This window comes from Neltuma alba, unplaced genomic scaffold (assembly GCF_004799145.2).
Source record: "Neltuma alba isolate B1F8T4 unplaced genomic scaffold, ASM479914v2 tig00004723_pilon, whole genome shotgun sequence".
NCBI classification, from domain to species: domain Eukaryota; kingdom Viridiplantae; phylum Streptophyta; class Magnoliopsida; order Fabales; family Fabaceae; genus Neltuma; species Neltuma alba.
In genome coordinates this window covers 28,986-42,861 of record NW_021633835.1, presented here as the reverse complement: position 1 = coordinate 42,861, position 13,876 = coordinate 28,986, and the positions used below count along the sequence as shown (strand labels likewise).

Below are 13,876 nucleotides of genomic sequence, written 5' to 3'. Positions count from 1 at the left end.
TACTAAAACTCAAACCATCTAAATGTTCTCTCACATTTCTTTACCAACTTTTTCTTACCATGATTACATTAAGGAAAAAGCATCAAGGACAAACTTTGATTTAATTTGAAAAATTTGTTATTATTTTTGTTAATGACTGAAAGGTTGGATTTTTTTTTTGACAATAAGCATAACTATATAGCTTTATTTTCATATAATCATTTGATGGCTGCTATTATTATGAGGTCAAGTTTAAATAATACAAAACTATAAAAAATAACATAACAAGGCTAAGCCCAACAAGAAATTACTCCTCCAATCCTTAATATAAAGATCTAGTTGTTGAGTTAATTTTGGTCTTACATATAAGATATATTTTTCATATTATCAATATTTCTTAAATTATTTCTATGAATACTCTTTCAACCATAATGAGGGAGGACATTGAGAAAGATGATTATAGTATCTTAGAAAAAACATGTCATATTTTTGAATTAACTAACTTATTTAACTTTATTAATTAATCAAACAATAGTTAAATAGATTTTATATTAAAAGCCGAAAAAAAAAGCATAAACTATCTATGAAAAATGTGTGTAAAAGGGTAAGCCCATTTGGAGTGGACCAAACAAATAGACATGTCACTCGGCATGAGCGAGTGGTGTTAATTTTAATCGTATTGTAGCTTAATGGCATAAATACTCTTCTATAGATAAAAGATCATAAGTTTAATCCCACAGTCCCACTCATAATTTCAATTTCATTTTTTTTAAAAATCACACGAATTGAACGGTTGCATTAAACTTGTTAAGTGACCTGTAATGTTAACCTCGGCAACTTAACAATACTCCGCATAGATGTATTTTAGAGGCGCGATCACGATGGAGACGGAGAGTTAACGGTCTCATGCTGCGATCTTTTCATGCATCCACAGTTGTTTATTTAATTAATCAAAATTAATTATTTAAAAGCCCAGAATGGGGAGGGCAGGGCAGGACGACCTTTGCGCTTTGGCTCAGTGATTAGTTTCTCACGTGACTGTGGTCTCGTACTTGTCATCATCCACTTCCAAAAAGACGATATTATCCAATCCGACCACTGACTCTTATCTCAATATGACAGGACTGATCCCTCTGTAGCGGTCTCTGCACAAGGCTCTCAAAATTAAAACACCCCCAACCGGCTAAACCATTCTCTTTGAATTGCTGCCACACACTTTTCTTTTTTAAGAAAATCAATTAATCAGGTGGTATAAATAATTATGAAAGAATTGAAATTAGATTTTAAAAAAATTCTAATTATCTTAAAATCTTAATAACAAGTGAGCAGCAAAAATCAGTTATCATTATTTGTCATTAGTAACGGATTTTAGGGTAATTTTTTAGGATTTGATTGTATTTCTCCCAATAATTATCATCATTTGATTTGTATGAAATTTGGATGTTATTAACACTATTCACAGAATTGAAGAATGAGTTTTGGGGGGGGGGGGAGCACGTGGCTCTAGGAGCAATTTTATGTTTAGGCATCATTTCTTATAGTAATTGTTCCCAAATGAAGTTTTCAATTAAACAAAATGGGACGAGGGGGAAAAAACGGAGGGTAAATACCAATCACCTGGACAGGGGCTGTATTCTGAGAAAAATGATGGAGATTCTCTGCGTTGTGGGTGAGAGTAATTTATTTCAAGCACTTGGAAATGTGCGTCAAAGGTAAGTGATAAGGATGAAACGAATTTATCCACCCGCAAATTCCAATGAAGTCTTATCGTCTCAAACCGTCCCTCCATTTTTGTTTTCGCAGCTGTAGAGCTTCCACCTGTTAATGGACCGAACGAGATCACTCGGCACTTGACTCATTTCGCTGCCCCGCGGGGTCCACAATTGTGACGTGCACGTGCTTCTTCCCCTAATGATAATGACAATGCAGCTAAAGAATTCAAGTCACTGATCGTTCCACCAAACTATCAATCAAATATAATTAATAAATTTATTAGACCGCGCCTAATTAACTTTCCACTCTAAACTGCCCTACAAATTTGACTTGATTTTGTTTCAGTTTTTCTTTCTTTTTTTTTCTTTTTTCTTTTCACAACTCTTTCTATAGATTTGGCATTGAGCTTCCACATGTGTTTTCTCCACCACACCAACCAAGACCTTCCACATGACTTTTCGGTAGATGCAGGCATAACTGAGTCAGTTGATTCTGCTTAGATGGATCCCTTTGATGCGCAAAGGCAGAGCCAAGAGGTGGACAAGGCACATGCCTCCTGCATCTTCGTTCGCAATCGTGCTCAAGATCATCACTGAGCTTATCAGACGCAGCTATGAGCTACACTACCAGCCTCACGGCCGCGAGGTAAAACGGGTATAGATACTGGTTTTCAGAGAGAGGAGTGTCCATTTTCCCAGCATACAACGAAATACGAGTATGCTTATCTTTTCCTATTATTTCTTTTCCTTTCATGCACCAGTAGATTCTTATCTGAGATCTTCAATTTAATCCGGACTTAAATAATCCTATCAAATTGGAATATGAGCCCGTTTTATGGTTGGGATGTGGAAAAAAATTGATGAAGAAAATGGGTTGAGAGAAAATTGAGGGAAGTGTAAAAACAATGTTCGCTCTTTTTATAATGGATCCAGGACAAGTAAATGCAAGCATCGAATTTCTCCAAGTTCGTATTCATGCAGAACAAGATTAAGGCTGCAAGCTCTCGGTTCTGCTCTTCCTGGCTCAATCTCAAGACATACTGATCAGGGTTAAACGAAAACAACCAATTTGATAATTTCCCTCGCTTCTCGATGAAAAAGCACCACATAATATGCGATGGCAAGTCTCTCGCAAGAGATCCATTTTCTCTTCAATCAAAATGTGATCAAGAAAGCATGGAAGCTTAAGATTCCTGACAGGGGTCTCCTATAGCCGACACATTGAAGCCCAGGTTCTTAGTATACGTAAGGCAATATCCTCCATGGAACAAGTTGACGGTATTGTGCCCATATTTCTCTATACTTCTGTGCACAACGAGCTTCATCCCTTCTCTCTCTCCAGATCAGCAGAATTAGAAGATAAATTGGATAGAAGTATGGAATTGGTGAACTGTAAAAATGAGCAAACAATAAATGCCTGGAATCCTTTTACTGATGGAAATTAGTATCCATATTTTCATATGAAAGTTCACCAACAACATCAAAGAGATCACCTTATACCACAGGGTAAGCTAAAGGAGAGAGCCAGCAGCAGATCCCCCAAGTAATTACAGTGTCTAGCAATGCCCCTTCAACAAAAAATAATTCAATGCATCAATAACTTCCTTGCAAAACAAGATCAAGAATATGGAAATTTCTCCCAACAGTTCTACCGTGACCATGACGTGATACGGTGACACGAAAAAGCATAAACTTCGACTGACAAAAAGTTCAGATTTTCTGCACAATGCCAAAAAAGTGGCATGTTCTAGTGATTGGCGATGCCTTTTTTCTTCCCTCCTCAAATTATGCTTGCCTTCTTAAAAAATTAATAAGAGTAATCATAATAAAAATAAAAGAATTAACATATGCCGACTATGTCATGACCTTGTGAAACATGGGAATGGCAAACTGAATCTATCATTTGTTTACCTTCCAATAAACCTTGCCCTTCCGAATCAGCATTCCTCTTTGCAGCTCTTTTTTTCGGATCTTGTCAAACTAAATGGTACAATCAAGCCGTATAGTCTTCACTAGCTCAATCTCCCTAGATTTTTTAATAACTTATATATATATTTTTATGATTCTTCCGTTCACCCCTAGATGATGGATTCTCACCATAAAGTGCTATTCCTCCCGTCCTATTCATAAGGCAGAGAGAGAAATTTGTTCTATAAGTCACTTTATTAAATTTTTAGTATGAATAAACTATTTTGTCTTTTACTTATTATAGTGTATATAATTTTTTTGAAAGTGTATATATTAAATAGGGATAAAGTTAAAAAGTTATTATATTTTAATATAGAATTAGTGCATTTTAAGTTTTTTTTTGTTGTGCCTTATAAATAGAACCGGAAGAGTATGTGCAAATTAATATAACTTAATAACCTCTGAAAAACACAAATGCACATTGTTTCCAAACAAATTGATGATTTTTTTTAAACTACATAATTTGACAACGTAAAATATAAGGAAGAACAGGAAAATATGCTCATTTCATAATGAGAAGAAAAATATCAGATGAAATCTTACCAATAACCAGAAGCAAGCAACTTGCCTCCAATGACCTTTGGAGGCTTACCCCATATTAGAGCCTTTGGATTCTTTTTGAAATCATGTTTTTGCTTGTTAGCTCCTCGAAATACCATGTATCTATGCATTTTTATTCAACAAAGTAAATATTAATATGATCTCCATAAAGAAATGCTCATGCGCTAATAAGATATTATGGCCTATAGTTAACTTACCCAATCAGGAAGAAAAGGCAATTTGCGATAACAGCAGTGGTTGGTAGCTCCACCTTGTTCCACAAAAGCCACCATCCCTAACAGCAATAACAGATCGTTAACGCATGCAAGATCTGTGGAAGTCATATTATATAAGAAGGTACATCTATGAATAGCTGGGGTAAGTTCCTCTATCCTACCAAGACCAATATAGGCCCAAACTATTTAAGACCAGTTTAGACCATTGCTTAGTATTGGTTAATAGAGAAACATCATTTTCATAAAAGTAAATGAACGACTACACAGAGCACAAATCCAGCACGTGAAAATCTGCCCACACTGAACTTCAGAGTATAAAGAAGGCAAGAGAAGAAGTGCTCGAGCAAGTCGCCCAAGAAAATGATTTTACAACTGCTCAAACTAAATAACTTTGTTTGCCCCCAAGAATTCCGAACAGTTACAGACTATAACACACGAGTTCATAAAAATGTTAATCGGCCCTGGGAAAGGTAAATCTAAATCAAGACCTGCTATTTGAAATAGAAGCATGGCTGTCATGAGGTTACATGCAGTCACAAACTCTCCTCATGTCTTCTATTACTGTTATTTTTTGGGGGAAAAAGTTTATATGCAACCCCATACATCTGTCATCAAGTTCCCAATTAAAACATGACAAGTATATTGTTTTTACACAGAACTGTACGGCTCTCCAATTAAATTATACATGAAGAACTATACACTTATCATGTTTTAATTGGGAAACTTAATGGCAAGGGTATAAGAGCTGCATCTAACTCCAAGACTAGCTTCTTCCTTGCATTTTTCCCAGAATATAGTGAATTTTCTCCCTTTCATTGGCAAAATCTTTATTTTTCTTTTTATTCCCCATCTCAATTTATTGTTCAAGCAACTTGCCTGTATGCTGAAAGTGAAAGGAATCCACACTAGATCTCCAAAGACCAACATGAATCCCAGTCTCTCCGCAATTATGTCCCATCTGCAAAAGAAGACTCACATTATTATCAGTGAATAAGGAAGACTGAGGAAGAATGATATATAGTTGAGTAAAAACTTCCCATTTACTGGCAGAAACAATGCAGGACAAAAGAATTATGTAATGAATTGAGATTTAAGTATTTAATAACAAATCTGTGGGTGTGTGGGTGTAACATCAAAACTCTAACAAGTCGCACTACTCATGAGCCATGAGGTGTGCGACTCATTTCCTGGATTCCATGCACCACATGGGACCCATTCTAGTTTCACTTAAAAGAAACGTAACAGGAGATGTTGAAATAAACATATTACGCATAGAAGCATTTCAACAACATAAAATTCCACTGAAATGCCAGCAAAAAACATAACAAGGCATATATTAATTTGCACACATACAGACGATTACACTAGAATGAAAAAAGGCTTGAGGCAAACTATGATGCAAGTGCGTCTAATCGAACAGGAAATAATGCACATAAAATATTTCTCGTCCTACTGCAGAAGGGATGAGGTGTGGGCAGCAATTTTCTAGCCTAATAATTAAATTAACACGAAGCTCGCGATCTCTTAGCCAAGTCTTTACTGGATCTCCTAAAAATAGTAATTAATTCACTTACGTGGATGTCATGTACTCCTCATGTACAAAGTAGTCCAGAATGTATAACTGGAATATAAAGATAAGAAATTCACACATCAGATACCCGCAGTAAAGATTTTTTCATTAAAGAAAGATCGCATGCATGATTTCTGGATTACCGCACAAAATAATTGGTAAAGGATCATCGGCTGGCCCAAGGTACCATCTTGAACACTCTTTGCAAGAACTGATAAATTGATAAGAAGCCACCCCATCATTCCAGCTCTAACAAAGAAAAACCTGCAAAATATAACTCCATTAAAGGTTTGGCGACATGTTGGATTAAATTATACCCTCACAGCCATTACACTATGCCCATTACACTATGCTAAGCATGTCATATGCTTTCTTCATTGAAAAAGTCAGTCATGATGCATATTAGGATACGAAGTTAAACTTGCATGCATACTTCATTTACCAGATACCTAGATAAAAAGTAATTTCCATAATACATTAGGTAGAAATGACATACATACCACCTTGTAACTTATTAATACACGGGGGGGAATAGAAAAAAAACAAGGGGAAGTGATGAGTAGATCGCGTACTTGAGGTCAATTCCCATAAAATGAGGATTCAGCTGTATTCCAAACCACCTGTTAAATTAGAATACAAAAAAAAAAAAAAAAAAATCAAAACAAACTCAGCTGTAGCATATATGACGCAGGATTAGGGTGTTGGCTGAAAATACATGAAAAAAAAAACCTGAAACCATTCTATCTTGAGTTAATGTCAACCTAAGCATCCTCACTATTTTGCACATACCAGTCATGAATAAGATCTCCACTGATATGAGGTTTGAGAGATGAATCTTTACTGCGTGACTTGCAGCCAGCAAAACAGAGTACCAGAGTCACCTAACATGTGTAAATGGAAGAGACGAACAAAATAACTGAAAAGGAGGGTAAAACACTGTAGAGAACAATAAGAATAGATGAGCAGGCATTCAAATGAGTTATCATCACACAACATTGCAGCTTGTAAAATGACATCAGGATTTTAGAAGTTTATAACTAGTCAGAGAATAACCTTGTTTTGCACCTTGGTATAACACTGAAAAGTTGGCTATAGATGTATATTCTTCACCTAATTGTTATCGTTGACATGAAGAGTTTACTAATTAACCTCCGTTAGCATTCAGCAATGCAGCATAACTACCAACATAATTTATGATAATGAGAGGATACAGCTGAATAAAATAAGCAACAGCATCTGCCTCTAAGATATAGACGCCCCACTAAAACTTCATCCTATCGAACTAATGTAGCCACGTGATATTGGAAAGGAAAATCATATCATAGTGAACCCATGACTCAGATTCCACAAGATCTTTTAAGTTGTGGCATTAAGCTTCACATACAAGAAAACTGAAGATAAAAGTTGCGGACAGCAGCTCCAGTCCTCCCTCAGATACAACCTGCAAGGATCATCAACATCATCAACATATATATATATATATATATATATATATATATAATTAAAATCCTAATTATTGTGTTTTTCCTGTGAATTCAAAATTGCTTTCAATTTGCGTGCATTATTTCTCGTTTTTAAACTTTAGATGTGCAATTTAGTTGCCATAGTTCACCATAAAAATTAATAAATAAAATCGGTGTTTGGTTCTGCAGTATTTTATTTGTCACGAAATGTTTGCTACTGCATGTAGAGGAAGACAATCGCACTGAACTGAATTAAGCAGCAGAAGGCTCACACGCAGAGAATACATACAGTAAGCGATATGAAACCCATATTGGCACTGATCCCAAGAAGTGCAACCAACAGAAGTAGCGAGAACAAACCTGGGAAACGCGAAAAACAAATTGTATATTTACTCAAGTCACTTGACTCTCTTCTGTTCGCGTAAACATTCTGATACAAGAAGCATACATTTAATAAAACTGACCATTGCAGCGGTAGTGAAGACGAGTTCCATCCGCCAAAATCACTCCAGGGACAACTTTTCCAGGCACAATGGCTCCAGCAATCGCCAAGTAAGCAAAGAATCCCACTAGCAAAGCAACCTGCTCCAGATAAAAAGGCGGGAAAAAAATGAACAGAGGGGAAATTTCACGTTATGACCAAATAATCGGAATGATGAACACTCATTTCACGAATGGAGGCACTAACGGAGTTCCAGGACGGAATTAGAGCGTGAATCAGAAAACCCAGATCCATCTCTGCCTCTCCCACTAAAATTTTTCTCAGATGCGTGGCCTGGTTGAGTTCAATATTTAGGTTAGATGCTAGGCCACTTCTATCCCTTTGCTCCTTTCAATCTTCCTCTCAGTCTCTCAGCTACTGAAGCCGCAGCTGAGATATGAATCAACAATACGCGCTCCAAACCTTTTTTCTATTTTAAATTCTCCTCTGCGCAGCGCTTTGTATTGTAGTTAAAATTCGAAGAAGTGGGGGTTAAACTGAAGGCTGTGGAATAGCCACCGGGGCATAACCGTAAATTTCGTTTAGAAAAGTTCATCACAGTGAATATGTGATCACCTCCCCACTTTAAAGGCGCAAACGTGAGAGGGGATTGTGAATTTGTTTCCAACACTTGTTAATTCTTTATGCTACTAAATTGGAATTTTAGATTCATATACCTGAATTATAATTATGGATATTAGAGGGCATTCATTGATGTACTTATAGCAGTTGTAGACTTTCCAAAATTAAATTGGAATTCAAATCCCTACCCCAAAAGTTTCGTCATTGTACCAAATACTCTATTACTAATTTCTCCAATCTCAATCGCAGTATCTCCTGTAGGGTTAAAGAGTAAAAGAGTACCAAGTTCTTTTGTTGCTAGATTGTACATCCATCTTCAGCATTTAAAAGGAAAGAAAAAGGGACTTTCGATCGAATTTTTCGACTTTTGTTTTTGGGGGAAAATTTTGGCCTGTTTTGCATATCAAAAGTTGCATGAATGTCCACCTCCATTTTCCTCATCTTTTTCCAGATAATTCTCATTCTTTCTCCATTATTCTATTAGCTCTGTAACTCAACTTCTATTCATGAGTTTTATTATTAACTACTTGTAATTTATCATGAGACACAAGAAGATTTGCATTGTCATGCAAGAAAATAATACAGAATCATCTTTTCATTTTCTCATCTCCATCTCTTCTTTGCACATTCTACTTTCCTAGTTAGTTCACTTTGCCAATACACGTTATACACTTTTCTTTTAAGACTTAATTCTGATATTTTATTCATGTCACTTAACCGCTCCCCGCTCCCCGCTCCCCGCTCCGCTTGGACGCCTTCTTTCATATCCCGGTTGCTTTATAATCAACTCCCCATACCAAAAAGCATTTCAAATTCCTTCATGCCTGCGAAACACATTTCTGACCCAAAAATAGCCTCTCCATGAAAACATCCTCCTCCTCTCCTATTCCATTTTCCTAAAAAGTTAGCCCATAATTCCAAATATGACCTTGGGGTATGAACAAAATTACTGAAAACTGAATTTTATCTATTCCATCTTGGTGCTACCACATGACTTGCAAAAATATAGATATTACAAACTATTATAACTTAAAAACTAAATGAACAATCCAAATTAGGACACACTTCAAAAACTACGCTTACTGGACGTGCAAACAGTACAGACCAGATTACATGCCACACTGACTACAGGGTCTTAATCATTCTGGCCTCAGTGACGATACTGCCACTATATTCGATGGTCATCAAATTCGCCTCCATTCTGAGTAACACCCCGTTCGTTATCATTACAGTTTCTGTTGTCCCTGTTTCCAGATTCTTCGAGTTCCTTCTCCCTGTTCCATTGCTCTATTTTAGCTCTCCTTTCCGCACTACTTTCTCTAACAGGGCTCCTGTCCCTTCCCACAGGACTTCTACTTCTATTTGTTCTTCTCCGAGGACTACGGCTCCTAGGCAACCTGCTCCTACCATGGTGGCCATGTCTGTCATAATCTCTTCTACCTGAACCACGTCCAGCATGTGAACGGTCATCATGATTGCGATGCCTTGGAGGGCTCCTGCTCCTGCTTCCCCCACGACCATTCCACCGCCTGTTTCTCCCAAATAACCGCCTTCTCAACTCCCTAAAACCAGAAAAGCAGAGAGTAAATAGATGATCAAAACAAACATGCCAGTGCCAAAAATGTTTGATAAGGAAAGCCCACTATGCTGAAAAACCAACCTGCTAATCTTCTTCAGGTGCATGAAATTGCAATAGCCACCACGATTGCAAACATTTTCCTCATACTGCCTACAAGTAGCTTCTCGAAAATCCGTCACCGGAGAGAAATCAACAATGATAGGTCGCCCTGGCAGTGTCATACAAAGTTAGAAGTTTTGAAGTGATGATAATTTCAATAGTTTGAAGTGGGGTACAGGGGCCTCAATCACAATACAGTCCTCAGTGTTTCACTTTGCAGATCGGTTTTTTTTTTGGTGGGGAAAAAAAAATTTAGGTGCAGCAAAAATAATCTACACATGCTTATGTCTTGCCGGTGACAATCCCCAAATGTTGGTGAAACTACAAGTATGAACAACACAATATACTTCAAGCAAAATACCATTTTATTCCTAGGAATAATTCTAATGCATGGCATAACCATGCCTTCTTACTACAGGGAAGAGAGATGAAAGGGAGAGCAAGCCAACTAACCAGTCTTGTGAACCATAGTAATCATGCATCCCAGTTAATCATGAACCAGAAGCTAATTTCCCTTTTTTAAAAATAAAAAAAAATCCCACTTCTCCAAAATAAGTTGATAAATTTAAACCAATTAGAGCATCAGATGCAAGCAAGAATGTTGAAAAAAATATAATAACAGGGGATTCATCTGAATACTCGGAAAGACCAAAAAAATTGATCAACCCTGAGAAGAGGCATAAAGAAGTGAAAGTATACTCACATACATATATACATACATAAATACATGCCAACATACATACATGATTGATAGAAAGCATAGGAAAGTTGAAAGCGCACACAATAAATGATTGATATAATTCTCAAGACACTAGACGCTTCACTGATCATATAACAGTGAACACAATATGCTCATAGCTGTCAAGACAAAAGGAGACTAATACAATGGAAAACCTACAGCATGGAAACCCTTTCCATGGAAAATTAATCCCACAATAGAATAGCGTGGGCAGTTTATCAGATTTGACCACATCCAGATAAAATCTACAGCGAACATTACCTTTACTTTCTTCCTGAGTCTTGAACCTCGTCCATACAATGACTCAAACGAGTGAAATGTACGACCATTAAGACAACTCCCGGTCATGTTAGGTCACAATTGATAGAAAGGGCTAAATTATATTTCTATGGAAAAAATCAGTAGTGCCTGAAGCCCATACAAAAAATGGTTCCTTTAATATTTAACTCCTAAGACCCCTATATTATAGATACAAATGATCACTTTAAGGATGTAATATATCAAATACGTTTGCACACTCTCGTTTAAATGGATTACCGCTGACAACAAATACCAGATGAGTCAATTCTTATGATATTCTGTCCACCGCAAATCAGTTTCAATCGGAAATTAAAGCAACCGTAAAGACTAACAAGAGGAAGATAACCTGTTATAAGACAATAAAAAAGGAAAAGGAAAGAAGATTGAAGTTAACCTGAATAAAATCTACCACTCAGATTCATCAGCGCATTAGCAGCATGGTCTTCCTCTTTAAACTGAACATATACGTTGCCAACCTGACCAGCGAAACAAAAATTATTACATAATCAGACCAAGTAGAGAGAAATATGAAAAGAAATAAGCTGAGAGAGAGAGCGAAGGTATACCATGTGATCGGCCAAATTATCACAAATATTCAAGCTCTGAATTTCTCCATACTTGCTCAACTCCTCAAATAGATCTTCATAGAAATCCTGCACTCACCGACAATTTTTGTAATTAGAAATGCCATACTTACTTCTCAGGGCCAGAATTGCCGATTTCAGAAGCCAACAATAACAAAAGTGAAAGAACAAAAATAAATATGAAGAAGAAAAAGAAAAGACAACATCGAAATACAGAGAGAAATGTAATTCGAACCTCGAAGTGATCCTGGACCTTGTCGGGATCCAGTGCTTGTCCTTGGTTAGGGTCAACGACGGGAGTGATCATGTCAGGCCTCTGATACATATTGGAGAGAAGAAGAGTAGGGCTAATGGTGGGCTTAGTGTGAAGTCTGGAGCAGCGGTCACCATGCCTGCAGGCTCCGATCTTGAAGTAGAAGGGGCAGTTCACCCTGTCCTTTTCCGTGCCGAAAATCGACGCCAAGTGCTCCGCCATCGCCTAATGAACGCAGATAACAGACTCACCCTCTTATACTTGGCGTGGCTCCCGCGAGTCTCACAATCTGTGCTGTTTTGGTTTTTAGGGTTTGGTTTAAACAAGCAGAGATCCCCTTCTTCAACGGAGCAGCAGTGAGAGAATAAGGAGGAAAGAAGTGGGGTTTATGAAAATACCTCCTCACCCTATATTTTATATATCGTCTCCTTTTTTTGCCAACATATTTTATATATCGTCTCGAGCTATATGATTTACGAATTTCTATATATCTATTTTGTTATATTACCTTCGATCCAGCTATTCTTAACATTACACACAATTAATTAATTTTAAAATATTAAATAAATTACTTAATTATTATAATATACTCCTCCGATCCTTAATATTCTTTCGGTCCTTAATATTAGACCCATTTGACTGATTAGATTAGATTAAGGAAGTTAGGTAAGTTAGTTAATTATAAGAAATATGACAGGTTTTTTTAAAATACCATAATCATCTTTTTTAATACCCCATCTTCCTTTTCTACTTGATTATGGTTAAGGGAGTATCTATAAGGATAATTTAGAAAAAACTGATAAATATGATAAATGGATTTTATATTTAGGATCAAAACCAACTCAATAATTAAGGACCGGAGGAGTATAAGATCTATTTAACTAATTTGATTAAATTAAAAAAATTAAGTAAGTTAGTTAATTATAAGAAATATGATATTTTTTCTTAAAACACCATAATAATCTTTCATAATATCCTCTCTCCCTCTTCTATTTGATTATGATTGAGGTAGTATCTATGTGAATAATTTAGAAAAAAATTGATAAATATGATAAACAGATCTTGTATTTAGAACCACAATTAATTCAACAACTAAGTCCTATATTAATGACAAGAAGAGTAACATTTACCTGAAATAAACTATATGCTACTAATTTATAAATGAAGTGAATTAATTTAAAAAAATGACAAATGTAAATATTTTAATGTAATTTATTTAGTTTTTTTAATCTTTTCAAATGACCTAATTTGGTCTTATATAAAAACTAGATGTGATATTTTTTTTGCCAGCAATCTATCTCTGTTTATGATTTTTAATATAATAAAAGATACATAGATAAAATCCTCTCTCCCTCTGGTTTTTTTCCCCCGCTAACCAAAAAGATAAAAATCCCAGACGCGTGTTCCGCTAGCGAAATCCAGTCATCCATTCCCGCCTTCTAGTCGTAAACTCGCAATCATAATTTCTGTTTTTATGTATAAGTTCTCTCTGCTAATTTTAAGTTTCAAAAGTATAGTCTTCCGTTTAATTTAAAAGTTATTAATTATTAAGTTAAATGCATGTTAAATTTTCTTAGCAAAAATAGAGGCTGCCCTGATATGAAAAAGAATCACCAATATGAGTTAGATACGTATTGAAGATCTATATAGGTGTATTAACAATTGAAAAAAGAGTGAGAAATTTATTCAAATTATAAATATAAAATCAGCTATATAATATTTACATGTGGGATTGTGGGAATGGCGAATCCATATTATGAGAGCCTCTTTCAATTGAAGCCGGCGTGGCCT

At 36.0% G+C, this 13,876-nt stretch overlaps 2 protein-coding genes across 2 annotated transcripts; both read right to left on the bottom strand.

Moving 5' to 3' along the window:
• Positions 1-2,588: 2,588 nt before the first annotated feature.
• On the bottom strand, positions 2,589-8,440 carry LOC114745586 (delta(14)-sterol reductase-like). The gene is made up of 13 exons (XM_028933742.1): positions 8,157-8,440; positions 7,933-8,050; positions 7,758-7,828; positions 7,390-7,446; positions 6,795-6,886; positions 6,578-6,625; positions 6,149-6,269; positions 6,010-6,056; positions 5,312-5,393; positions 4,418-4,494; positions 4,203-4,322; positions 3,185-3,259; positions 2,589-3,081 (listed from the first exon to the last, which is right to left on the bottom strand). The coding sequence occupies exons 1-13, from the start codon at positions 8,202-8,204 to the stop codon at positions 2,928-2,930; spliced, it is 1,110 nt and encodes a 369-aa protein (XP_028789575.1). The 5' UTR covers positions 8,205-8,440; the 3' UTR covers positions 2,589-2,927.
• A 1,020-nt stretch (positions 8,441-9,460) lies between these two features.
• LOC114745589 (splicing factor U2af small subunit B-like) lies at positions 9,461-12,457 on the bottom strand. Its single transcript, XM_028933746.1, has 5 exons — positions 12,068-12,457; positions 11,815-11,901; positions 11,643-11,724; positions 10,192-10,318; positions 9,461-10,093 (listed from the first exon to the last, which is right to left on the bottom strand). Exons 1-5 carry the CDS (start codon positions 12,305-12,307, stop codon positions 9,700-9,702), a joined length of 930 nt encoding a protein of 309 aa, XP_028789579.1. The 5' UTR covers positions 12,308-12,457; the 3' UTR covers positions 9,461-9,699.
• Between the last annotated feature and the right edge of the window lie 1,419 nt (positions 12,458-13,876).

Excerpts from the sequence above, each read along its gene's own strand:
- LOC114745589 (XM_028933746.1), bottom strand. The coding sequence starts at position 12,307 with ATGGCGGAGCACTTGGCGTCGATTTTCGGCACGGAAAAGGACAGGGTG. Across the intron at positions 11,725-11,814 it reads ATAATTTGGCCGATCACATG|GTTGGCAACGTATATGTTCA; the intron begins GTATACCTTCGC and ends TTCGCTGGTCAG. Across the intron at positions 10,094-10,191 it reads CACCTGAAGAAGATTAGCAG|GGAGTTGAGAAGGCGGTTAT; the intron begins GTTGGTTTTTCA and ends TTCTGGTTTTAG.
- LOC114745586 (XM_028933742.1), bottom strand. The coding sequence starts at position 8,204 with ATGGATCTGGGTTTTCTGATTCACGCTCTAATTCCGTCCTGGAACTCC. Across the intron at positions 4,323-4,417 it reads TGCCTTTTCTTCCTGATTGG|ATACATGGTATTTCGAGGAG; the intron begins GTAAGTTAACTA and ends AAAAATGCATAG. Across the intron at positions 3,260-4,202 it reads TTGCTTGCTTCTGGTTATTG|GGGCATTGCTAGACACTGTA; the intron begins GTAAGATTTCAT and ends TTTTTGTTGAAG.